At 41.5% G+C, this 26,868-nt stretch overlaps 1 protein-coding gene across 2 annotated transcripts in view; it reads left to right on the top strand.

Annotated features, from left to right (window-relative positions):
- Positions 1–3,959: 3,959 nt before the first annotated feature.
- NADK2 (NAD kinase 2, mitochondrial) overlaps positions 3,960–26,868 on the top strand; it is a 31,671-nt gene continuing 8,762 nt past the window's right edge. The window contains exons 1-7 of one of the 2 annotated variants that reach the window (XM_057364672.1): positions 3,960–4,373; positions 19,143–19,231; positions 19,558–19,646; positions 21,027–21,108; positions 22,400–22,483; positions 24,831–24,967; positions 25,775–25,853. In XM_057364672.1, the coding sequence (XP_057220655.1) occupies positions 4,029–4,373; positions 19,143–19,231; positions 19,558–19,646; positions 21,027–21,108; positions 22,400–22,483; positions 24,831–24,967; positions 25,775–25,853 (905 nt within the window). In that variant the 5' untranslated portion in view covers positions 3,960–4,028. The remainder of the gene's footprint in view (positions 4,374–19,142; positions 19,232–19,557; positions 19,647–21,026; positions 21,109–22,399; positions 22,484–24,830; positions 24,968–25,774; positions 25,854–26,868) is intronic. The other variant, XM_057364673.1, reaches the window with a different exon arrangement.

Genomic DNA, 26,868 nt, shown 5'->3' with positions numbered 1-26,868 from the left:
ACTTTCACCACATTTGCTTTCAATGAAAATTAAAGCTAGTGACAGCCAGTACAATATGGACAGGGAGGGAAAGAGTATCCTCATTTCCCTTAACTGGGTTTTAGAAGTCTTACCATGGGGGTATGTTGGCAGGAAAATCTAGAAAAAGCATGCATGGCCCATTCTACAGCAGTCATCTAAAAAGTGGAGTCTAGATCAGAACTCTTGGTACAAAATAACATGTCTGCAGCTGCTTGAGCTCATTCAAATGTTGAAGTCAATTGTGTTAGATACAGTATAATTTGCTTTGCATAAGCAAAGAATGGGAGGAAAAGTAGAAAAGTAAATCTCTGATAATTAAAATATATTCTAATGATAGTATGGACAAGAAAGCTCGTTCCTCTCATTGGTTTTGTGTAAAAAAGAATTCAGTAATTTGAACTAATAAAAATGGCTTTTTCTTAAGCTTCTTTTTCTTGCTATATTTTTTCTTAAGCTTCTTCCTCACTTTTGTAATTTGTAATTTATGAAACAAATTATRTGACTCAACTATGTAATAAGTGACGACAGTACACGTTATAAGAAAAGTGCAAGCACAGATAAAATCTGGGATCAGAAATTCAATCAGACTACATCTGCTAATGCGTTCATCCACGTGCCCTGTAAGACTCTGACGTGTTGCATGAGTGACGTTCCCTAAGCATTAGTATAGAGTTTTCCTCTGGATTATCAGAACTAACAGCTGTGGTCAGCTAGCCTCAAAATCCGAGGACTTGGTTTTACTAAATGTTACAGTGATGGTGTGTTTACCTCCTCCCCTGTGAATGCATCTAACACTGACAGCATCACCATTTTAAACACAAATGCACCACAGTCATTTTCAGTTACCACTAGCACTGAAGGTCATCTGGACAATGTAAATAATTGGGTAAATTAATCAGATACTCATCATTAATTAAACTATCACAAGCAGGCATTATTCACAGACGTCAAGAAGTAGAAATGAATAGTTGTCTTAAACTGTAACTGCACTACAAGCAATATATATATTCTTTTGGGTGGAAATAGGCTGCATATGGAGATCATCTAATATAAAACTAAATTGCTAGTTTTACAGCTAGTGAAATAGCTTAGGGAAATATTTCATTGTTTATGTAGAAGTTTTTCCAGTTACTTTGTTACACAGAATAGATTATTTTGTGTATTACATAGAGGTATTTTAAAGTTCACTACATAACTTGAAGTGTATTGAGCTGAGGACGCCTGTTTTCTATGGATTTGTGTCTTGAAATCTACATCATGTATAATCTACACTCCTTGGTGTATAAAATGGGCATTTCTCTGAAGCATTTTTCTGACTGCAGGCAGTATTCAGGCAACAGTTTCCATTACGAATTTTTAAGTACTCTGTGCCCAAACCAAAGCTGGTTGTGGTCAGCCAGGAGTTCAAAAAGTTATTACAGTGGGAATTTACTGCTACTCTATATTTGTGTCCTATTAAGGATACCAAGTTTAAATGCCTATGAATGAATCTCTCTTAATCCACTGGGTATATTGCTCTAAAGCCATTGAAAATGGGGCATGAAGACATGTCATGTGTCACAAACTGAATATATCTCAAAATAAGTAAAGAGWCATCTGACAGATATGTGTGTCTTTTTCCTGTATACAGTGTACWGGAAATCTGTTCAAATCAAGAATTGTAGTAAGGGAGGAGTTAGTGTCTAATGAATATTTTGTAAGTAGGATCATTTACAAAGTACAATGCAAACTGTAAGTAACATTCAAAAAACTGTGTTGTAGAAAGCTTAAGCCCTTTTCCACATAGACAGTGAGGTATCAGACAATCTGTGTACTCTGACAGAGAGGTAGTCTGTCAGAGACTTCCTTCTGGGAGCCATGGATTAATCACTTCATACTCTGTGCTTCAGCATTGTTTCCAGAACTTCAGGACATCRTCTACTGATTTAGATTTTAAAACACATATTTAATATTTTATACTTAGATGCTTGCTGTGGGAATTAATTCAAAAGACCCTAATGTAATAATTACATTACTTCAGAATAAAATACTGTCCTGTGTTCAAATTTAGGGGCTGAAGCTGGTTTGTTTTTCAAAGCTCAAAACAATTCAGAATAAACAGATAATACATGAAGCATAAAATCTTAGAGAAGCAGCTAAATGGTCACTCAGAAAAGAGTCATACATTTTCAAAATCTCTTAGAYCTTTTTGGTTTCCAGGATCTTCCATTACCTACTGCTTTGTACAACCTAGAAGTTAATGGTTATACAGAGTGAGGCATTTTCTGGTTAGCAAGGGAATTAGTTATGTTTAATTGGTCTCCTGGTAATCTGTTTCGTGATAGTTTCCTTCAAGGCTAAGCTAATCAGTAGAGATAGAAAATCCTCCTATCCACCAGCAAGGACTGGAGAGAGCCTTTATGCTGTTATTCAAGGGTAGGGAAGGGCTGAATGGCTGCAGCTCTGCTCATTTCCTAATACTCTTGGCAAAGCACTGTACAAGAGTGCTGCATTGACAGGCTGCTTCAATCCCTTCCCCCAGGGTAGATCGGGAACAAGGTGAGTAATAAGAAATATGTGTCTAAGTGAGGCCTTCAGTGCAGAAGGACCATCTGTGGCAGTCGATGTCTGCGTGGGCAGTTATTAATAATGATGCAAACCCACACAGAATTTCTGGACAGCTTGCTTACAATATTGAAAAGTAACTGAGGATTGATTTTTTTTTTTTACCTGGGCTTGCCAGACACTGTCACGCAGCGCTGTTGCCGGATCGGTGCCTGTGGGAGCCGCGGCTCTGACCGCGCTGCCCTTTCTGCCCTTCCTGACACTGGCAAATGTCACAAAGACCAGAACAGGCATGGATAACAGTATGACTTTTTAAGCTACATGTTTCTCATCAGATCTCCACATCAGCTGCCGTATTTTTAAACAATCCTTTTGAAACACAGCATATGCTCTGTTTTCCCAAGTTTCAGAGTTCTTTTCCTCCGACAAAAGTTTTTTCCCTCGCCCCCAGTTTCACAGGAAAGCAGAGCAGCTCCCAGCGAGGCAATCCCACCTGATTTCCACAGCCTGAGTGGTGCCAGCCCCACAATCCACCTGCTCAAACAACAATACTTGTGTTATTTCACAAGTAATGGGGGCACTCTCGCTGTCCCGCGGGTCGGGGGGGACACTGTTCGGGGACACGGCTCAGGAACACAGTTTAGTCTCAGAATTCCWGTATATTCCCCTAAACTATCTAAAGATTTGCTAATGTACTATCATCAGTTCCTATTTGCCTTTCTGCCGTGCTGTGAAACCATCGCAGAGATCGAGAACTGGAGCAGCAACACGATTACATGACATTTCCACACACACGGTGCAAGACTAAYTAATTTCTTCCTCTTTATTCTTTCAACACTGTCGCTGTCCCGCGGGACACTGRGAGTACTGAGGGCAGTGGTGGGGCAGTGCGGTACTGCTGCTATCCCCCAGCACACGGGGAACGCTGAGGAGTACCGGGAACACTGCGGKGTGCTCTCGCTGTGCCCCGGGACACGGGGGAGCGCCGGGGGCAGGGTCACGGTCCCCTCACGCCGGAGGCCGCTCCCGCAGCCCCTCAGGCCGCCCCGCGGCGCGAGAACATCCGCCGCGCCGCCTACGTGCCTCGCGCCCCGTCCCGCGCGCCGGGCCCCGCCAGCAGCCGAGGCGGGACCGCACAGGGGCGGGCAGGGAGCGGAGCCCGCTCTGCTGCGCATGCGCAGCCAGCGCCGCCCGGGGCGCGGGGTGGGGCACGCGCGCGCCGCGCGCTGTGTCGCGGTTGGCCGGGGACGGCGCAGGCGCCGGGAAGGGCGCTCCGGCCCGGCCCCTCAGAGGGGCGGGTGCCTCGCGGAGCCGCTCGCTATTGGCTGCAGGGGCGGCTGCGCGCGGGGAGGGCGGGGCGGCGGGCGCGGCCGGGCCATGTGTGCCGAGCGCCGCCGCAGAGCGGCCGCAGCCGCCGCCGGCAGCGCCGCGCCCGTCCCGGGGAGCGGCGCAGAGCCCCGGCGATGTTCTCCGCGTGGGTCTTCCCCTGCAGCCGCCTCCGCCTCGCCGGCCGGGCGCCCGCTCGCCGGTCCGCGCTGCTCTGCCAGGGGGCGGCCGCTTCCCCCGCCCCGCTGGGGCTGCCGCTCCTCGGCGGCGCCCACCGGCGCCTCCTCACCCTGGGCGGGCTGAGCCCCTCGGCGGCGGCGGCCGGGCGGGGGGTGTCAGGGGCCGCGCCGTGCGGAGCAGGGGCGGCGGGRGGCGGGTTCCGTCCGTCGCGGGTGGCGGTGGTGGTGAAGACGACGCGGTACGAGTTCGAGCAGCAGCGGTACCGCTACGCCGGGCTCTCCGAGGAGGACCTCAAGCAGCTGGTGAGCGGCGGGAGGGGCCGACCGTCCCGGCCACTGAGGGCGTTGCCAGCGGGGCTGCAGCGGGGATGGGGGGCACCCAGGGTGATGCCCGGCTCCTGCGAGGGATGGCCGCGGTGATGCCCGGCTCCGGAGGGGGTTCCCAGGGTGATGCCCGGCTCCGTAGGGGCCGCCGGGCCGCTGTGTTGGGTGTTCCCGAGGCTTCCCCGGGCCCTGGCGGGGCGGAACCGGCGGCCGGGGAGGTGAGCGGGGTCGCAGCCGCTATCCCGGCTCTGTGCTTCTGCTGCCGGCGGCTCTGCCCTTCCGCCACCTCCCTCCCGGGGCCCCCGATCCCCATGGAGCCCCGGGGAGAGAGAGGGGCAAGACCTGCGCCGCTGCACCGCCCTTCATTCATCGCTTGCAGAGTGCTGAGAGATTTGTGTAGTAAGCGTGTTTGGGTTTTACCCTCGGAGGGATTCCAGCAGCCCTCAGCAGGCTTTTGCTTGCAGTATAAAGATTAGAGAAGTGCATGCTGAAGAAAGCAGTGTGTTGTGGAAAATGCCCTCTACGTCTTCGAGTGGACTGATTCGCATTTCCTCCGTTTCCTTGCCTCACGTCCTCACTTCATCTTAACGTATTTTCCTCCATCCAGAGAGCCAAACCTCACTGCCAAATCCGGTCTCCTTATTACAGTTTTTAGAAAAGCCTTTTTCTTTAGTTGAAGAAATCTGTAATGTAAAAGTTCTCTATTAGTGAAGATGTACTAAGGAAAGTGTCTCTGAGAGTTGATATGTGTACCCCGTGTCTTGTGTCTTCATCTCCATCATGCTCAGTGACCTCACCCTGTTCTCCCTTTACCCTGTGACTGTCTCCTTCCAGTGTTCATCTGGCATCGGTGGGCTGAAGGATGGTACCTGCTGAAGTTACTTGGGCTTCCAGCAGTCTCTGCAGACTGTGTCATGAGCTCATGTTATTATATCTTTTTCTCAAATAAGTCCATTATATTGATTTGTTCCCACATTAGTTTGTGTCTGTCAAGTCTTTGGTCTCTTACAACTGGAAATATTTTATACCTTTGTGAGTGTGCAGTGTTTGGGTTAAACCTGTACATGTGCTTAACTTACATAGCAAGGACAAATGACTGTGTATTCTTCTTTTGTAAAGAATTGGGATAAAAAGAACAGTATCTGCAGCAATGTCTGTGTGCTTCAGTTAGTCATCTAGCTCCTACGGAATTCCTGTCTGAACTCTTTTTACATGTGTAGAATAGCTCTCTAGTCACAGTTCATCGAATTTAATGTGGAAATRTCATTCTGTGTTGATTCTTGTGTAGGTTCCTGTTGCTGAGATGTCCCCATATTTCCTTTCATAGGGTGGTTGGGAAAAAAAAGTCACAGCTCATCTGTAAGCTTCTCATTTAGCTTCTCCTGAGGAATCATTTTTTGTTGAGGACAGAGGTTGTTCTCAGTGTRTAGCTCAACCCAAGAAAAGCAGAATGGTGTTTTCCCTAACCACTTTTATACAGGCAGGACTGGACCACTGAATCAGGGAGAAGCACTGCATATCCCTTAAAGTGCTCATAACTGAAKGTAGTGATAGTTGCAGTTTGTTTTCTTATGAGAATGCCTATTTTGCATGATTAGTAACCTGTATCGCTCTGAACAGGCATTCTCTTTAAACAGTAACTGTGAATTCAGTGGCTGATTGTTAATAGTTGCAGAAACACCCTAGAGTTTGTCCTTTTGGAGAAACTTACAGGTGCACAATAATTCCTGGTACTTGTGACAATTGTAGAATTTTTGTTCTCAGACTAATCTAGCTTTCCCATTACAATACTGCCTTGTGAGGAATTGCAGCAATAAAACTTGGTGTCGCCAGGTAGACAGAGCCCGACTTGCCTAACTGTGTGTGTAGCAATATTGAATTAAGCTCTTGCTGTATGGGCGGGAGAACAAAGATTTGTGCAAGAACACATTGAAAAGGTGTTCCACAATTTTGCTTTTGAAATAAAAAATAAGAGAGTGAAGGAATTATTCCTGCTGCCCATTTCTGAAATTTTTTAGCTGACCTGTAAACATTTCTGTATTTGCATTCAGCTGTGTCAAGTCTCAGATCTTTCTTCCTCAGACTGAGTTAATGGCAGCCTCCTTGAGTGTTTTATGAAGGTTCAGAAGACACTTACCCTCTCTGTTGGGGACAGATCACTTTGTAKCAGTGATTGCTGTGGAGTGTCCTTCCCCCACAGTGCTATTGCGGGCAGCTTGGGAACACGACGCATTTTGTTTCCTGGTGGCTAGCTGCACTCCATGCTCAGTGTCCCTGTTTCTCCTAGGGAGACTTCAGAAGCTGCTCCAAGGCAGCTGATCTCAGAATTGAGCCTAGACTCACTGTCTCTGGGTTTGCAGCTCAGTCGTGTTGAAGGGCCACACAGAAGGCAGGGTGGGAGTTCCTGTGAAAGCCTCATGCTGGGGTACAGGCAAAGAGTGAAAGCTGAAGAGCATAGGAGAGATTTGGCTCCCTTGTGCTCAGAGCTGCTGGCTGACCCAGACGTTTTGGTGGTAGGGATTGTTACATTGCAGTGTCTCAGGCTCGGGTGATCCTGGAGGGGGCCTGGAGTGGTGTGTGAGAGCCTCCTCAAAGGAGGAGAACAGTGCTGTCATCTTCCGTCATGGACCTTCAGATATCCAGACTCTGACTGTCTGAAATACAGAAATTCGATTTCAAGGCAGTGTTGGAGGCTTAGATTTGAGCAACCACACTTGGGCTTGTTTGCCTGCTGGTTGTGAGCAGAAGAGATGTTTGTAAGTTTCTAGAAGAAAACTGATGTCTTTGCATTGAAGCCTCAGATTTCAGTGCAGCACAAATAATGACAACTGTGGGCTTAAGCAGTTCTGCCTGRTGACGAAGACAGATGAGCAGTCCTGAACCTAGCTGTTGCAATCAGTGTGTTTATGTATTAAGAATGAATATGCAGTAAGTAACTTAATGCAGAAATGGTGGTGCCTTTGGCCATACATCCTAATGAGGTGGGATTTGTTCCATATTTAAGGAGGCTGAAGATGAATCACCTATACATACTAAAATATGATACAGATCATAGCATGTATCATTACACAGCATAAATCATGATATATTCCAAGCAGCAGCATATTGGTATCGAAGGTGACTGGCTGACATTTCTAATAAGCCTTATTAATAGGCAYCTATAGTTTAAACCTGTCTGTGGTCTTTCTTTTGGATGCCAAGTGAGTTGTATTATACAGACACTATAAAATGTTGCAAAGTCAAGCTGCAAGGTCACAATTCCAGAATTCTTTCTCTTTGCAAACAGATAGGAGAGGTGAAGAAGTAGTCCAGACAGCAAGAGAGTAAAAGAGATGGAGGAGAGATGGAGAGCAAGGGCAAGTATTCTTTGGAGTATTTAGCAGATCTATGGAAGATGAAATCTTCCATTGCATCTCTACATGCTTGTTGTGCATGTCTGCTCCAGGTAGTTGTTTTTATCTGTCTTGTAGCAGATATTCTTACTACATGCTTACARAAATAAGTCATTAAAATCTGTTCATAATTGTACAAAACCACATCTGACTATCATAATTAGTAGTCTAATTCTGACCTAGTCTGAAAAGTGTAATTAAGTGTTCTGTATGCTCTTGTACAGGAGAGGGTTTCAGAAGGGAGATTAGAGATGTAAAAAAAAGAGATTTCTAATACCACAAAACAAAAATGCCCTAAAATGACCCAGCGATCTTTTTAAAAGTGTTACAGCAAAATTTTGTGCATCGTATCATGCAAGAAATAGTTTTATTTGCKTTCATGAAATTTATAGGGACTATTGGATTTCTAAAACTTGCAGTTACCAGTTTGAATACATGAAAATACTAATCTTTCTCCCATGTCCCTACAAAACACTTTGCTTACCAGGAGAAGCAGCAATTTGTGTTTCTTCTGACCTGGTTTATTGGGATTAACATCTAAATATGACTAGTTACAAAAATGAATGATCAACTAATATTGAAATATGTTGTGTTTATTTCACTCTCAGTAAATCCATGTAGAGGAAGCACTGCTGTTGTCCTTATGTAAACTAGTAGAATATAATACCCCAGTAGCAGATAAAGCTAATATTCTGACTTCTGGTTTTTGTTTTCTTTGATAGTGCAGATGTGATACAGCTGTGAGAAGTCAGCAGCTTAAGATCTATAGGGAAGATGAACAATTTACCTGTCCAAACAATTTCTTACATAGTTCTAATTTTCCCTGAAAATGTCTTGTGACATGAAAWGTTATGTTTGTCTTGGTCTTAATTGGAAGGAAGTTGTTCAATGGGGAGTAGAGCTGATATTCTATTGTGGCTGATTTTTGTGTCTTTGTTTGGAGCAGGGAGGGAGAGTGCAGTTAGAGGTTTGGAGCAAATTTGGGCTGGTTTGGACCACTGCAACAAATTACTAGGGGTAATAATCTCACTGGTTTGAAGTTCATATAGCTTTATTGGAAACTGGTGTTTTCACCACTCTGGTTAGGGAAGAGCTAATCTGTTATCAGGATATTGCCTCCCCTGAAAGAGGCCGATGTGAACTCACACAGGTGGTGCTTAAGGCAGCAACAACATAGTGAGCTGGGCTGGTTAGGAAGGAAGGAAGKAGTGTTACCCAGCAGGTAGGCAAGCTTCAGCTGGGGCTCCTATGTTGTGCACCAAAACARCCCCACAGAACTGTGGATGGAGTGGGGGTATGTGTATAGCAGACCTTCCCACCCCCACCCCCCCAGTTCCTAATTTAGATGTGTAAAGCACCAATTGTTTCTAGCCTGTGCATTAAAGTTTTCATATCTCTTAGAAAATTCCCTCTTGAGGGAAATGTACTATTTTAGCTATAACTTGATAGTTGATCAATTTTTATTTTTAAATACAGAAAAATTCRTTGCTATTTTTTACATTAAATGGTGAAAGATACCGTTTTTGTATCACTTTTGAATTACCTTTCCTACTTACTAGTGTTACAGGCTTCTAACTTTCATACCACCATCTGAAGCTAGGATTTTGGAAAATAGCCAGGTATTTTGTTCTTAGATTTCTGGTTTAGAGGAATGCGCTTCAGTAGAGGTGCCTGTGATCCCCTTGAGCACTTTTTTAGAAAATGCTACTCAAATATTTTTGAAACACTGGAATTTTTGCAAGTGCAAGGAAGGTAGCAGAAGGAAAAATATGCWAACTTCAAAGTTCAACTGAAATCTAATTTGAAATGAAATCTGATATTTTAGYAGACAATTAAAAAAGTTGGTTTTCTGAAAAGCAGTAGGTATTAGGGCATTTAATGCTTTGTCCTCTTGTGGATACAGATATACAGAGGTGTATTTGAAGGTAATATCTTTAAATAGAAACCTGCTTAATTAATGTGGTCATACTGTGAAGTTTTTCTCTGTTCTGTTTAACGCAGACTACCCATCTCTTCTTACCTTGTAATGTAAGAATTTTTTCAGTAGATGTTCTTTTAGGTAGCCCATAAAGTGTTTTAAAACTGTTAGGACTGTGCTATTTTCTACCTTATCCTGAAAAGAGGGAGAAATACCAACTCAGTTTAGTGAATTGAAGCATACAGAATTTAAGACATATGTTATATTCCACCAGGATTAAATCAAACAAAATTTGCTTATTTTTTCAGAAATAAAATTTTTGAGCTAGTCCAGTGGAAACTGAGGTGGATGTAAATGCTTTTGAAGTTACTTAACTGTAGTGTGCATTTGTTTATCTTTACCTTTGAAATTTGATATACTTGCATCAGTGTTAAGTAACTTCAGTGGCATCTACTTTATTAAAAAGTTCCTTCTCTGTTGTTGCTCTAAGAGGAGTCTGGAAACAAATAAATGGGATGTAGTAATTATTTTTTCCATAACATTTGTTATCTAGTACACCATTCATGTATACTTAGTCATATATAGCAAATAGATGTGAAAGTGTTAAACTTCTGGGACTGTATCACCAAGCATCTGATTCTGTATACAGCTGAAAAAGGCTGCTTTTTGGAAATTACTTTWTATTCGTTTTAAGTACTTCCATTTGTTGTGATTTATGACATCATGTTGGTGTTGTGCTGAATTAATGAGAACTGAATGACTGAATTGCCTGGATTGCTCAGGTTTTCTAGAAACCTGTTAGTGCAGAAGGCAGTTACCATTGTTTATAGTTAACACAACAATTAACTCTGCATTAGCCTTTGAATTGCAAACCACTATGGGTATTCTTCAGATGTGGTTAAAATGACAATAATGCTTTAATGTGGATGAAGAATTAGAAAACAGCTTATGGCATTTTTACTTTTGTTCATGTATGCATCAAACTCYTGCTCTGAAGCAGCATTTCTGTAAAACTTCAGGAACATAATGTTGCCAGTGAAATCAGCTACTGAAGATGTAATGGTATTCAAAATGCTACAATATCATACTTCACAGTCATTAGTCTACAGCAGATACATTACTCTACAGCAGCATTTGAAGGCCTATGTGATTATGTAATGAAAGTGAGGAGGTCTAAATTATTGAAGAAAAAAGTGAAGAAAATACAAGGAAAAGGTATTCCTAGCTAAAGCAGCCCACTGGATTTCTACAGTATGAGGGTGAACTGGTAGAAATCTAGCAGGTAGSCTGGAACAATACAGGGAAAAATTCTGAGCAGTTGACAGCAAATTAGTAATCAATAGTCAGTTTTTACTTGACCAGCCAATAGTGCTGGTCAAGTAACTCCATCCTTCTTGCCTTTCTTGAATAGTAAGTACTGACTTGCATTGGTTACCTAGCACATTTTTTAAAAGCAAGTTGCTAGAGGCATGTATAATATGTAATAATTGAGACTGGGAAGGGAGGAGGAACTGGATTTAATGGCTATGACTTGCAGCTCAGCAGTAGTTTGTAATGGAAAACTTGATTCATATTCAGGGCTTTGTAGAGAACTTAAACCTGAGCCTCATTACTGCCTGATACTCAGTCGGAGTTTCAGAAAGCTGCTTGCTTTCTCTGTTACTGTAGCTAAAGCACATACTTGTTATTAAAGCCATCCTGTAAACAATGCATTGACTTGTGGAGTGGATCTTTTAGCTGTGAGATTACCAGGARCTTGTGCACTTAAAGTTTATTCAAGACCTGCAGCTGCTCACTGAAACTGTTTGCCAGGTTCACCTTAGAAAGGATTTCAGAGCACTTTTGCAAGTCTGAATGAGCTAGACGGCAGGTTCTTGAAAGAGCTGGGTGTCCCAAAATGGGTTAATCTGCTGGTGCCACAAACATAATTCTACTGAAACCTGCCCTGTTCTTAGCAAAAGGTTGARTGTATTGGGTTTGTGTAGCCAGGTTTTGGTGGTGGTGAGGGCTACAGGTGTGGCTTCTATAAGAAGCTGCCAGAAGTTKCCCCCATGTCAGACAGATGATGCCGGATGGGTCCTCACTGGCCCAGRTCAGGCCAGTCTGAGGCGGTAGTGGCACCTCTGTGATAACATGTTTGAGAGGGAAAAAAAAAAGTTATTGTGCAAATAGAATTGCTGTCTGAGAAGAGAGGAGTGAGAGTATTGTGAGAGGAGCAGGAACAAGGTCAATGCAGGAGGAGGGGCAGGAGCTGCTCCAGGTGCCAGAGCTGAGATTGCCCTGCAGCCCCTGGTGCAGCCCATGGTGGTGCAACCCTTGGAAGTCCATGGMGAGCAGAGATCCCCCTGCAGCCCCTGGAGGAGCCCACACTGGAGTAGGGCAATGCTTGAGGGATGCTGTGACCTCATGGGAAGCCCGTGCTGGAGCAGGCTCCTGGCTCCTGTGRCCCATGGAAAGAGGAGCCCACACTGCAGCAGGTTTGCTTTGACTTRTTACCCCACTGGGGGCCCACACTGGAGCAGTCTGTTCTCGAAGGACTGTGCCTTGTGCTGGAACAGTTTGTTGAGAATTGCAGCCCATGGAAAAGACTCTCCAGGCTGGAGCAGAAGGACTCCTCYCCTTGAGCAATGTCAGGAACAGCCTGTGATGAAYCCTTTAACCTGCATGCCCCTGTTCCTGTGCCACTGAAGGGGTGGAGGGAGAGCTGGGATGAACAAAGTAATGGAGGGAAGGTGTTTTTAAGATTTGTTTTACATCTCATTATCCTGCCCTGATTTTGATTCATAATAAATTCAGTTCATTTCCCCAAGCTGAGTCTTTTTAGTCTGTGATGGTGAGTGATTTCTCCCTGTCTTTATCTTAACTTAGGAGCCTTTCTTTGTTTTCTCTTTTATCTGGTTGTTACAGGATGTGATAGAGCAGCTAGATAGGGCACCTGGCCTTATCTAGGATCAGGATCAACATGCCACATTAAGCCAGTGACTTATCAAACAGTATTAGTCAATAAACCAGGAATTTTTCAATAAACACTTAAATTTGACTAGCTTTCCTTTTTTATGTGGTGATCYTGCTGTCTTGAATCTTTATCTGTAGCTAAACCATCTGAGATCAGATCATGCATTTAGTATTTCTAGGGCAAAAGCAATTAGAAGACCACACTTCCCCTTTTAAGAAGTCAAGCAACTTCTGTGAAAGCAGGGATATTAAAGATCTCTCTCAAGCTGTCTTCACAGGAGAGGTGTGCCAGCCCTCCAGTCACCTTTGTGGCCCTTTTCTAGACTGGCTCCATCAGGTCCCTGTCCCTCCTGGGTCCCCAGGGCTGGATGCTCCAGTTTGGGTCTCAGCAGAGCGGAGCAGAGGGGCAGAATCCCCTCCCTCCCCTGCTGCCCACGGTGCTCGGGGTGCAGCCTGGGATATCTTTCTGGGCTGTGGGCATTCATTGCTGAGCCATGTCCAGCTGCTCTTCTGCCAACGCCTCCAAATCCTTCTCCATGGCTGCTCTCAATCCCTTCATCCCACAGTCAATACTGATATTGGGGCTTGCCCCAGCCCAGGTTTGCAGTGCCTTGCATTTGGCTTTGTTGGATTTTATGAGGTTTATAGAGACCCACCCCTCAAGCCACTGAAGGTCCCTGTGGATGTCACGTCCACTCTCCGGTGTGTCAGCTGCAYCACACATCGTGGCTTTGTCAACAAACCTGCTGTCATTGGTGTGAATAGAGCAGTTGTATCTGCTACAAAAAGAGGGTACGTGTGTTGTCCTCTACTTATTGTGAAAGTTGGTGTCGTATCCAAACCTGGGTGTCTGTTGTGTACARCTGCCAAATTCAACTCCCCCGTCAATTCCAAAAACAATAACCATTCAGAGCTGTGGTTCAGGCTTGCTGTGCCTAGCCTAGCAAACTCTTTTCTGTGGGATACTTGAAATGTGTCTCCAAGGTACAGATTTCTATGGGGCAAGTTCTGCTATAGCTAGYTGTTCAGTTTATGTTTTGTCACATCTATTTTGTCTTTGGGATTTTGTTACCTAAGATTCAGAAGATGAACCACACTTTAATCCCATATATTTGTGGATTATTCTTACATTATGCAATGGGAAAGCTTAAAGTGTTATCAGAGCTTCTAAGRAACCCAAAAGTTTAGTGTGTACCTGACCTGTCAGGAGAACTGCAYTTGTTTTTAGCATAACAGATCAAGCTTTACCTTAACTAGTAGTTAACACCAGAACATAGGATAATTCCTTGCATATAGATTGACAGTCTTTGGTAATTAAGGAAGTTTTAAGTTAGAGTCAGGTACTGCCAGGAAAGCTGAAAGAAAAGTATGACTTGAAGTATGTCCTATATTCAAAGCTGTTTCTATTTCAAAACTTMATGTATTGAGAAAAATATTTTTTCTGTAACCCTGTCAAAATCTTGTTTAGTTTGTAACAGAACAAAACTGAACACTAACTTTTGTTATACTTGGGACATGTGGTTTAATGTCAAGAGACAATTTTTGAAAATACTAGACTTTAAAAGTGCTGTATTCTGCTTAGTAAGAGGTTGTTATAGTGTTCATAGTATTTTTGTCTTTAGGCTAAAATTCARATTTTTTGTATTCAGCTGTTGCTCTCTAAATCCATTTGTATTGTTTAGTTCTTTCTGTAGAAATTAGGTAGATTGCAAAGCAGTGATCTGTTCTTGTTTTTCAGTTGGGGTGCATGTGTGGGCAAGTTCATTGTGGRAATTTGAGAGACTAATTGTTTCTGAATGTATGCTTTTTGTTTGGGTTTTTTTTTTTCTTTTTTTTCTTTCTTCTTTCTAGTCAGACATTTAATTTAACTCTTGGGTAAACAACAGTCGTAAAGCAAATGATTGGTACACCGAGGCATTAACTCCACCCTGGTGCAGTGGCAGTGCAGGTTAGTGCTTTAAATTTAGGATAAACCTAGTAGTGAGAATATATGTATTCTTGTAAAGCCAAAGTACTTCTGAAAAGTTGCATTTAATCTTACTGGACAAGCCGAGGGGAGGGCCATAAAGATGATCACGGGGCTAAAGCACCTCTGGCCTGAAGGTGCTAGAGCACCTTCTAGTACCTGAAGGGTCTCTATCATAAAGCTGAAGAGGGACGTTTTGTGAGTGAGTGTATTGATAGGATGAAGGGAATGGCTTTAAGCTCAAAAAGGGAGATATAGCTTTGCTATTAGGAAGGAATTCTCTTCTGTGAAGGTGGTGAAAGTCCGGCAGAGGTTGCCCAGAGAACTTGTGAGTGCATCATCCCTTGAAGTGTCGAACTCCAGGTTGGATGGGGCTCTGAGCAACTTGGTCTAGTGGAAGATGTCCCTGCCCAGGACAGGATGGTTGTAGTTAGACAATCTGTAAGGATCCCTTCCAACCCAAATCATTCTGTGATTCTGGTGGGATGAGATGCAGAAGGTGCTCAATTGACAAATGCCCTCCAGACAATATCCATATTACTGTATTGAGAGAACATACTCTTTTATCCTAATGCTTAGATTAGCAATGCCAATGGGACTGATCTATGGCTTTTCTTTCAACATTGACTAAATCAAGAGTTGTAATCCACATGTGTMGACAACAATGAGTATTCTGATGTTGCTTGGCTTCTTGTTGCTTCTGTATTTGTGTCTGGGAGCCACATCCTTGTTGTGCAGAGCTGTTCCTGCGGGGCCAAGATTACTAGAGGACCAGCAGACCCCCAGTTCAAATCAAGTGAGCTGGGACTTGCCAGAGGTGCAAGCTAAGACTACAGAAGGAAGGCAGTCATGCAAAAGTCCCTTGCCTAAGTGACTGTTAAAGGAACCTTGTGAAAAATGATCCTTTCCTTAAAGAAGGATCAGACCAGAATATGCAAGAAGAGCTGTTCTAAGATATTTGATTTACACCTTTTTTCCTTCAGTCTTCTGAGGAAAAATAGCTCCATTCACAGGAAATGTTCTGCTCGCTTGAGTGTTTTCCACTGCAAGSTCTTCTGGAATACTGTTTTGCATTGTATTTTTGCTGGGAGGTTTAAGACTACTGCTGAAGTTGTGCCAGAATGTATTTTTGTCCCATTTGTCTCTGTTTTCATATGCTAGTGCAGTATTCACCAGAGCAGCTCTTGTATATATATTCATAATTTTTATTTTTTTATTGTATTGAGGTCAGATTTACAGGCTTAATTGTAAATCAGACCTTCCCCCAAAGGAAGAAGAATTTGAAAGTTGTCTTAATGCAGAATATAATCTGTGTGCCTTTTTGTGGAGTCAGCTGATAAAACACAAGTCTGGAATGGTTTTGGGGGCCTTGTCTCATGATCAGTCTCAGGAGCCAGGGTTTCGTTGTGTTGTCTGCGCATCCCAAGTTCCTCCAAGGCTCTTTAGGGAGGTGATCATGCACACAGCAACTGGACTGCCGGATCTTTGCCTTCAMCTCTTAAAATAAAAAGGAGGTGGTGACCACAAGGACTGTAGATGCTTCTGTTGTTCTTTGGAGTAGTTGAGTAAAGAGCAGCTAATGATTAGCATTCCTGTTGGGTATACTTGACTGTGGTTAGGCTCAGTCAGGCTTTCCCTTTGTGAGTTCTTAGATGAATGTAGTTATTAYTCATCTCTGAACTAGAGAGATGAGGCTGTAGAAGCCTCATCTGTTGTAATCTCTGTAGCCTTTTGCAAACTGGGACAATTGTTAACTCCATAAACACAGCACAGCTATTTAAACTCTAGGCCCTAGCTTTTCATTTTTCTTGTTGTTTAGTAATACTTGCTTACTTTTTTTAGTGCTGAATTAGAAGAGGAGATCTACATTCAATGCCTGTTCTACAGTTCTGCTGAAGTGGTTCATCCAGTTGTCAGAATACTGATAGCTTATTTGCTGAGCAACCTCTTCTGTTTTTCTGAAGCTGTTGATGAAATAATTTAACTTAGCTATAGCAAATGTAAGTTACACAACAGACTCCGTTCCATAGTAATGGCATACCTGTACCTCTTTCCTGGTGATGCCAGTGAAATGTTAACTGTAGGCTCACCACTGATGTTGGTGGCTCAAAAACCTGCAAATGATCACACAGAGGATTCTTACATTGTTATTATTCTGAAATAAAAACTCTAGTTGAAGGATAGCTTTCTGACAAATAAGCCAAATAAATGAGATACATACATGTGAAAGGTGGAGTTTGTGGTTTGTGGTTTCTATTTTGTGTGGAACAGCGGCCTGAAAAATGTGTGCTGTCACAGCAGTCTGCTTGTCAGGTGCTTGTTTCATTTGCAGCAGATATTTCTAGAGGAGTCCTGATTTTAKCAACAGTTGGTGTTTTTTGGAAATTGTTTGATTGTGGATTTCTTGTTCTTGTGGTAMAGCAAGATCAATTTGTGCCTCAAACGTGCTGATCACAATTATTCTAGCAAATTAGATCTGTGGTGCTCAGTGGCAGATGTCTGTGAGGGGCARCTCCCTCCTTTTTTCTTTTCTACCTTTTCCTTTCCCCTTCAGACAGATCATGAGTGGCTGATAGCAGACCCAGCAATGGCCAGTGGTGTAACTAGCCATAGCCCTGTGTGCTCCTTCCCTGCCCAGTGCCCACTGGGGCACTGTTCAAGTGCCCAGGGCAACAGCATGGACTCTGCAGCACCAAGAGGTGTTCGGGGTGCACAGGCATTGTAGCTCAGGGGTAGAAACAAAGGCTTTAAGTGTGTGAGGCAATTAATGGGACATAACATCCTGTACCCCAGGAAACCAATGCGAGCAGGCTTTGCAAAAATAACCTGCAGTGTTTGGATGTCTTCTCATCATCTGCATGCTCTTGTGTGTGTGTCTTCATGCAGAGCTACTGCATGAAGCAGCTACTCCACTGTCTGCCTTTGGTGCTGTTGATGCATACAGGCAGCCTGGGAGTTTCTGTTGGAACTGGTTTCCTGRTCACAGCTATAAGACCATCTGAAGATTTTGTTCCTGCAAGTTAATCAAGTTGTAAACACAAGTTAAGTTGTAAACACACTGAGTGAAACAATGCAGTTCCAGAGCAACCGATTACGTTTTTTTTGCTGTAATTTCTTCAGCTGAGTCTGTCTTACATGCTTAGCTCATGGGAATTTCTTGACACAAATAGGTGTCAGATAAATAAAGATTTCATTTCCTKGGTATTGGATTGTAGTTGTCTTGAGTTATCATATCCTGACAGTCCTCTCCCCTTCTGTCTGGAGTTGTGTAGTGTGTGAATCTATGAAAATGGGATTAGACGAGGCTGTCTGGCACCACTTTCTCTTGGAAAGGTATAAAACTTTGAATAAAGGCATTTGAATAAATTGCTGGAAGTGCCAGTTCAGAGCTTCTGGCAAAGATGAATTCCTTTACACAAACTCTAGGAGAAGTTTGTTTCTCTGCTGATAAATTGGTTTTAACTGTTCRTGGAAAAGGAAGCAGTGACAGTATAATTGTAGATTAATTCAGGCTAGAAGGAGCATCAGGAGCATGCTTCTCAAAGCAGGATCGCTTTCACTATGAATGTATTTAAAGACTCCTTTTACATGCTTTACATGTTTTGCACCATCTTTCTTTCACTTTCTTTATCTCCATGCAAACACATTTGGCAGTATCAGCCCCATATGAGGGCCCCCCCTTGCTAAATAAGGTAAACAACAAATGGTGGYGGAATTACTCACACAAAAACCTGTTCCAGAGCTAATCTGCAGTTGTCTGTCTGCTCATGAGAGTGTATCTGTATAAATTGCAGAAGGTTTCCATAGTCTGAAGAGTGTGTTTAGATTAAGTATTCAAATTCTCCATTTTACAGGAAGGATGAGACTAGAATGTACCTACACAGTTTGTCTTGTTATTGGTATCAATTTATTTGAAAAATGTGGCATATAATCCAGTGAACAGTATTAAAGGTAGTAGTAGTAGATTGTCTGTAAGCTTTTTTTGATGCAGAGAAAATGTCACCTTTGTCACCACTTGGCAGTCTTCCATTTTAGCTCAAATACAATTTGAAGGATAATGCTGTAGGTATTTCAGACTCTGCTTTCTTAATTATCATTCCTGTTGCTTTTTCTGTTGTCTGTGTTCTCTGGAGCACAATGTTTAGCTCACTGTCTGGGTGCTTTTAGCGCACAGCAGAAGTATTGTTAGTGTAACCATATGGATTCATGTAGAGCTTAAATCAAAGAGTTGGCAGATTCRGGAGGAGCAAAATGTCTGAAGTTGCATGGAAGTCAGTGTAGTATGCTTGTTTACATATTKGTGTATTCTGTGATTCTTGACTGCTGTGGCCTTGTAATTCATCTAATGAACCAGTCAATATAAGCTGCTCTCTATACAGAAATGTAWTTAATGGAATGCTTATAAAAACATACCTCTGCTGAGATAAAATACATGCTTTTTTGTAGCTTCTGTTTTCATTGCTCAAGAGTGCTGACTGTAGTGATTAACTTCTGCAAAAACCATTTCTGTCTTACAGCTTGCCTTGAAGGGATCTAACTATGCTGGTCTGCTGGAGCGGCATCGCATTCATACAAAAAATGTGGAGCATGTTGTGGACAGCTTACGGTAAGAATGTATGGATGCTGGGGATTTCAAACATAGCACAAATATCCATGAATTGTGTGAAAAAAGGAAGCCTTGTGTTACAAGTGCTAATAAAATATGAGTCCTGATARGAGAGTGATGCAGATGAACAGTCATTCCTGAAAGAATCATCATGTGAACGTCCTCTATTTTTATCTTGAAAATAAATGAGAATAYTGTACAGGTTTTGTGTTATGTGTTTACAAGCCAAATATGACTAATTACTCCTTAACTGCATGAGAGCTTTTCAGGAGGCTGTGACGGGGAACAGTATAGGACAAAATTCTGACTTTTTCTGAACTTTGCAGGAACGAAAGGATAGAAGTTCGTCTTGTTAAGCGTCGAGAATATAATGAAGAGACAGTTCGGTGGGCAGATGCTGTTATATCAGCAGGAGGTATGACTTTATGGAAGAGAAGTGTTTGTTTCATCATGTTTTCCTAGATATGTTTCTCAAAAATATTTTGCGTTGCATGAAGCAACTGGAAGTATGCACAGTTTGAAAAGAAGTTGCTGATCTAATTGTCAGAAAATCTGATAGAATTCAGTGCTTGTGACCATCTTGTCTACCTCTAGTATCTAAAATTGTAGTCCCAGGAAGTGAGTCCCAGTTCATGGCACTAGAAAAGTTTGTTGTCATGTGAAAACCAGTATAAATTGTGGACTTTACTATAGTTTCCAGCTAAACAGCATAAATGCTTGATGTCATGTGATTTTATATAGTCCTAAAACCTACTGCTTTTTGGGATGTGAGGTGTAGACTAACATACTACCTTATGGTCCCCTTGCTCAAACTCTTTCTTGCTTCCACACTTAATCCAGTGACTGGCATATCAAGTTGGATGGTACAGGTAAAAGTCTGCAACTACTGAGCATCTTGTGCCCCTGATAAGTGTTTTTCAAGATGAACCAACAGAGCAACTAACCTGATTGTTTATTTTTAATATTGGATTGCAGCAGTTCATTTAATGYTATTTTTTGGGACATTCTGCAAATACAGCATTGAGTTGCTGGGCTCTGACATAATGTTCACTTGTCTGTGGCAATTAGACTTGACCACAGCTTTCTCTCTTCCTGCTAGTTGAGTGTGCCCTTGGATACTGATCACCATGCAGAATGGGTGGAAAGGTTTATGTGTATATTCCTAAAGTATCCTTAATGCACTCTTGTACCTTTCAAAGAACTTCTCTGAAGTGCCAGTTTGTCCGTGGCAAAATTTTTCATGATTGAGGCAAAGAGCTGGGTAGTGATAACATCATTTGAGGTTTTCAGAGCTTATRTCTTTGTCCTTTTACATGTGTGCCTATTTGGGGTCAAATAATACTTTAAATTGCCTTCTAGGTGGACTGCTGGGTTGAAGCTAATGTCATTGTTTTTATGTGATCCACAGTAACACTTGGTTTTGTTTCCTGTGGCTTTGTTTAGCAATACTTTCTGTATTTAGATCCAGTAAAGAATTTCTCTTACCTGCTGATAAATGTACAGAAATTTCCATAAGGCTCTTTTAAAGCTTGCTTCTGCCACATTCAATTGCCTGGGCATGTATAGCTGTCACATATGTTGTACCTTTTCCAGTCATGTTTGCCATCTCAGTTGTCACCACCCTTATTTGAAAGGTGTCAGTGGTTTTGTACCATTGTATTTTTGTCCAGCTTGCCTGGTTGGTTGATGATATAAAAGCACATAATGGTAATTCTGGAGAATGTACCAATGGTACATTCTATTTGGGATCTTAGAATGTGAAATAAAACTAACTTTTCATCTCTTTATTCCGTAGGTGACGGTACAATGTTGTTGGCAGCCAGTAAGGTTTTTGACAAATTTAAACCAGTCATCGGAATAAATACTGATCCTGAAAGGTAAAAACCTATTTGGGCAAGCAGTACTTTATTTAATATTAGGCACACTGTGCATCTGTTTTCATGGTACATGAGGCATACCTGTAGCACTTGGCAACATAAACATCTGTTTTGGTGAGTTGTAACACCAAAGGAACCTGTGTTTTTAAGGTTTCCACAGTGAGTTATCGTGTCTCATCTGAGAGGACATTCAGTAGTTTTGGATAAGCATGACTGTGTTGCCCTGCCACAGCTGTTCTCACACCCCAGTGTAACAGCACTTGCAGCTACTTAACTTGTATTACTAACCAGCAGTTTGGGGTTAGGGATGGCTGTTCAGACCCTAGACAGGAAGAACTTCATAAAAGCAGCTAATTGTGGTGCCTGAGCACACAGAAACTTGATTTCTTGTGAAGAAGGTGGATCCAACAGAGTCTTAGATGAAGAAGTTTGCTGTGGTTTCTTAATGTAAACCATGTTGCACCTCAGAAAACTCAGTCTCCTGAGCCAATTGTTGGAACTTAGTCGTCCTATTATAAACTCTGCACAYGCTGCACCCACCTGCCCACATCAATCTTACAGCTCAGTGGATGCAGTTTGTTAGTATTGCCTGGTTGGTATAACCTTCAAATGGATGGCAAAGGAATTCACCAAAGCTCTGTCTGCTGAGTAGTCCAGATTTAGATTTCTCCTTTTGATTTTAACAGTTAATTTATTCTTAGTACACCAAGCGGTGGTCAAAAGGTTTCATTCTTTTCATTCCTTACTCCTCTTCCAAAACTTGAAATGCTGTAAGTAGCTTTTCTGCATTGTCAARCCTCACTAGCAGGGTTCAAATAACAAGTGCCTTCAAGCTGTCACATATTACTCATGGAGGGGACTAGCRTTTAGTCTTCTAGTTTTGACATGAGATTGTTTTGATCTTAGGCTTGTTGCTTASCTGTTCATGTCACTAATTTGTGTATAAATGGAGAATTTTTTTCTTATGTTCCAGGTTTATTAAGCCTAAATTGCTTGCCTAGAACGGTGACAGGAACTGTATTACTGTTCACATATTCTTACAGGATTACTTGCTGAACAGACAGTTTTTAGGGGACATGGGGGAGAAGTATCCTGTCTCAGACACACAGACTGCAGGAGCTGAAAGCAGTGTATTGTTGCTGTTGTGCTCCTGTGCAAGAATAGTGGAGGTTCATAAAGGTCAAAGGGTAGCTTTGCTAGATGTAACACAGAGCAAGATTTGTTTTGTGTTTCAAAGGTGCCAAATCTGAGCAGTAATGCTGTAATTTTCATTGTCATTTTTTACTATCAGGTCAGAGGGTCACTTGTGCTTGCCTGTGAGATACACACATTCGTTTCCTGAAGCACTACAGAAGCTTTATCGTGGTGAGTTCAGGTAGGATTCACTGATCTTTGGTTTTCAAAAACATGGAGGGATTGGAAAACACCTAATCATGTGCAATTCCTAAGGAGCAGGTGAAGCTTAGTAAAATCTTAATGGCTCAAATTTTGAATTCTGTTGTAGATATTTACAAAATTGAAAAATGAATTTGTGGTCAAGAGGGAGATTGGAATACAAATGATAAAACTGACTGCCTGTTGTAGCAAAAAGTCTTCTGGTATGGCCTGCAGTAACTGATTTTCACTTCTGTGTTAGCAAATTCATAAATGAGAAACTGCATTCTTGTAAGGGGGATATTGGTTTACATATTTTAGGATTCAAAGACATGTAGTACAGTGATGGCCATAAGAATAGAAGTTAGGAAATGGTGTGTTGCATCTGGGGTTTTGGTGATTGAGATAAAGTGGCTTAAATTGTGTTAACTGGCAAAATTTGTCTTGATGCTGAATGTTGCTTGGTGTTTTCAATACTGGATTTTTTTAATAGAATAATCTCRCTTGTTAATAAGAAACAAGCTTAATTTTAGAGGATGGATTGGAGAAGAGTTTTTAATAGCTACTTAAGGAGAGACATTGTTCTGTGGTGTAATAACTTTCCAGAGTACTTTTATGATGACAAAAAATCAAATAGAAATCAGTCACTGCTGAACATATATAGGAATTGAGTTTTGCTTCTACTTCTAGCATATGATGTTTATAGCTTGAACTGTAACTGTATTTGTGCCATAAAAAGTTCTGAAATGAGATGAATATAGTTGCCAGCAATTTCAATATATATTGCTAAAGGAACAGGTACTTTTCAACWCACATATTCTGAGATTTAGGAAACAGAAACTTTTTAGTCTCCATCATTCTAAGTTGATTAAATAAAACTCATAGTGCTAATGCAGATAACCTCTCTTCACATTTGGCAATCTTGATGTTTTGTTGGAAACAAAGYTACATTTTTGTTGTTGGCACTCCTGTTGTTGGTCATTATGGAGCCAGAGTGAAACAGAAAGGATTTTCCTAATTATTTTTCTGAAATAATAGGAACTCATATTCTTAAGCAAGGATGTGAACCGTTGTTTCATTTGACAGTTCTTAGATTTATTTGGCCCTAAGCGAATTTTAAAGTAGTTGGGTAACTGARTCCTTGTCTGGAAGGGTTTCTGGTATATTGGAGTTGTATATGATATGGATTGTGAGGTGCCACAAACTGGAAAAGGGCAATTTATCCATGAGAAATCAGTCAATACAATAATCTGTGTTAACAGGGACCTTGTAGTCCATGAGACTACCAATATCTTTGATTTATAAAGGAGAACCTTTATCAGATTTCTCATGTTTCTTTTCTTGGTGGTCAGAGGTTTAGCAGGTTCTCAGAATAGGGGTATAATAGGAGTACAGTCCCATTTTCTAATTTTGTAGGGGATGTGACATGTTCTAGCCATGAGCGTTAAGGAGGTTAGTATAGTGATAYACAGTGCATGCATCTGCTTGACTACCTAAAGGCATGCTTGGAATTTAARGGTAGATAGGATGTGTAAAGGAGGCTCTATAAAGATGACAATGAAGAAAAACTAGTAGTATAGTGATACAATGCATAAGTGGTCGTAATTTCAGGAAAAACTGGTTACTGTCACCTGGATGTCAATAGTATGAACAGGGAAAAGTTTATTCATAACACTCCCTTGGGATTTGCTTTCTTAGTCAAAACTACTGCTATTTTGTTTTAGTTGTTGGTTGTAAGAGGAAAAAGGAATTGACATCTCTAGGGAAAAATTTAAAAAACCTCAATGTTATAACATGGCTTTTATATCCTTCTCTTGATTCAGCTGAATTCCGCTTAAGCACCCTAAATTCCTAGGCCATGGGGATTGTTAAAAGGAGAGGATGCTGGGGGCCTTATATATAAAGRGGTGCATAGAGCCGCTTTTCTGGACATGTACAAATACAAACAAAAGATGTCAAAGACACAGCATGTATTGCTGTATAAGTTCTTGAGAGCTCTTTATTCTCAAAAGCGTTGCATCAGTCATTTATTCACAAGTTGGAATCATACACCTAAAAAGGGCAGTTGTTACATGCAGTTTTTGTAGACTACTTTTGCCCAGTGTCCACTTATTCTACACATTAAAAAAAAAATTAGGTAGCAAATTGGTAAAGTGTTTACAATTTAGTATGAGTAACTTTCTAAATTTAGAAGTTATAGTGGAAGTTGTAAAACTTGAAGTGTGATTTTGAATATATTTAACTTCTAATCTTAAAATATTCTGCTTTGAGAGTAAGATTCTCAGATCCTATCTAATTTTGTAATGAATGTTTCAGCTGCTGACACCAACTTCTTTCTCCTCTCTTAGGTGGCAGTGGAGGCAAAGAATCCGAGTGTATCTTGAAGGAACTGGAATTAACACAACCCCTGTGGATTTACATGAACAGCAGCTAAGCCAAGAGCAACACAGCAGGGCTCACATAAATGAAAGATTCCAGGATCAAAGTAGGTTCAAATCTGACAAGAATATAGTCACTTTGCTATGATAACTTGGAATAAAAGATAATGATACCTAAAAGTTGTAGTATTTGAAATATCTTCTGTCAAAATACCTTTTTTAAAATGCTGTCTCTTAGAGCTACGACTACTCAAGTTTGTGTGTGTGTACACATGCGCTTGTAATTTGTGCTGACTTTTAAATTAGATTAATTCAGAGTTGTAAAAGCTGGTCTCTGACTACCAGCAAGCAAATAAGACATAAGAAGTGAGACTCTTTCTCTAGGTCATTCTTGAACACCCTCCACTCTTTTCTTAGTGATGTGTTCAAGATGCATGGTTCTTCTTGCCTAACGTGTGTCTGTGCTGCATCGGCTCATTGAGAAGTCCTTGTCAACATGAACTATTTGTTAATCCCCTTTACCTTGTGGTATGAAGTCTAATTCTCTGAACTTCATCAGACATGTCTGTAAGTCACTGCCGGTGAATTTAACTTGGCCAGAAGAGTGACTCACAGAAGAGAMGACTTCATTCTGCCTGGCTGCCCATAACTTTTCAGAGAAAGCAATGTCTGAACMTAACCTTCCTAACCTAACCTTCATTGCTGCCATTGGTTTAAATATTTATTGTCTCCACTAAAGGACAGTGACAGGACAGAGTAAATCAGTGAATAAATGAGTCTGTTAAGGAAATGGAGYATTAGGTGTAGAATACAAATGCAGGCAGCAGAATCTGTCCTCCAATGAATTGTGAATGGTTTTTTAAAATTTGTGTTTTAGATCCATGATTCAAACCTGTTATATTCGATATCTGCAGGGTCTGACATTTCTGGTCCACATCTTTTACCAGTGAGAGCACTCAATGAAGTCTTTATTGGGGAATCTCTTTCATCCAGGTATGTTATTACAGCAAGGCACAATTGACTTAATTTCTTTGTATGACTTTGCAGTGGACTATCAGTGATGAGATTTTACTGTCAAATTTCAGTTCTGRACTATAAATATTTAACATTGATTGTGTTGTTGCTGATTACAAAGTGTATTTTCAGAGATGTAGAAGAGTAATGCTAATTTCTGGTTTTCTGCCTCCTGTCTGGTCGTTCTTTCCTGGCTTTCATTTTCCTGGCTATTTTCCTTCCCTTGTAGGAATGATTTAAATATCTGTCCTTGAACTGCCTCCTTTCCTGCATATCTTCTTAAATATCTTTTCATAAGCTTTTAGCATGATYAAGCAGAAATAGCTTTTAGCATGACTCCTTTTTCTGTCATTATAGGCAGAGATATCAGCCTGTCTTTGGCAGAAACCTTGTTATTGATAGAAAATACTTATTTCTTTCTTTTAAGAAATGTGTTTGAAATGCATCAGATCATGGTACTGCCTTATCCAGGATACGTTTGACTGTCCTTTCTATCCTGAAGATCAATGCAGTTTTGGCAGCCAAACAATAAGAAGGATACAGGGAATATGACTGAGGCTGCGGTAAAATAAATGATCCATGATCAGGATTTGGCCAAACTTCTATTTGAATTTGATATGCCTTTTCTCTTCGTTGTTTATCTTAAAAAAAACCCAACCAAGCAAYAACAGAAAAGCCACTTTAGTTATACAAAACTTGTGTTTGTACAGTGCCTGGGAACTCCTGATGGAAATGGTATAAATGGTCCATGAGTGCTTTGTTTTTTGTCTGGACTTCAGCCTCAGACTGACAGAAGGAATTAATCGCAAAGAGATACAAGTCCTGCTTTTTACTAAATCAAACCTAATTTTACCAAGATTCTAAAAGTTTCTTTAATGTGCAGTAACAGAGGAACACAAAGYTGTTTTCTAACTCTATGAGTCTCACGAGTACATTGTGCTCTTTGGCTCCAGTGCATTTRAGAACAACTGAGGAGCACAAGGCCTGTAGGAAC

This window comes from Malurus melanocephalus, unplaced genomic scaffold (assembly GCF_030028575.1).
Source record: "Malurus melanocephalus ecotype Western Australia unplaced genomic scaffold, MMel_1.1 scaffold_41, whole genome shotgun sequence".
In the NCBI taxonomy this organism is placed as follows: Eukaryota; Metazoa; Chordata; class Aves; order Passeriformes; family Maluridae; genus Malurus; species Malurus melanocephalus.
This window is presented reverse-complemented; position numbering and strand designations above follow the sequence as displayed.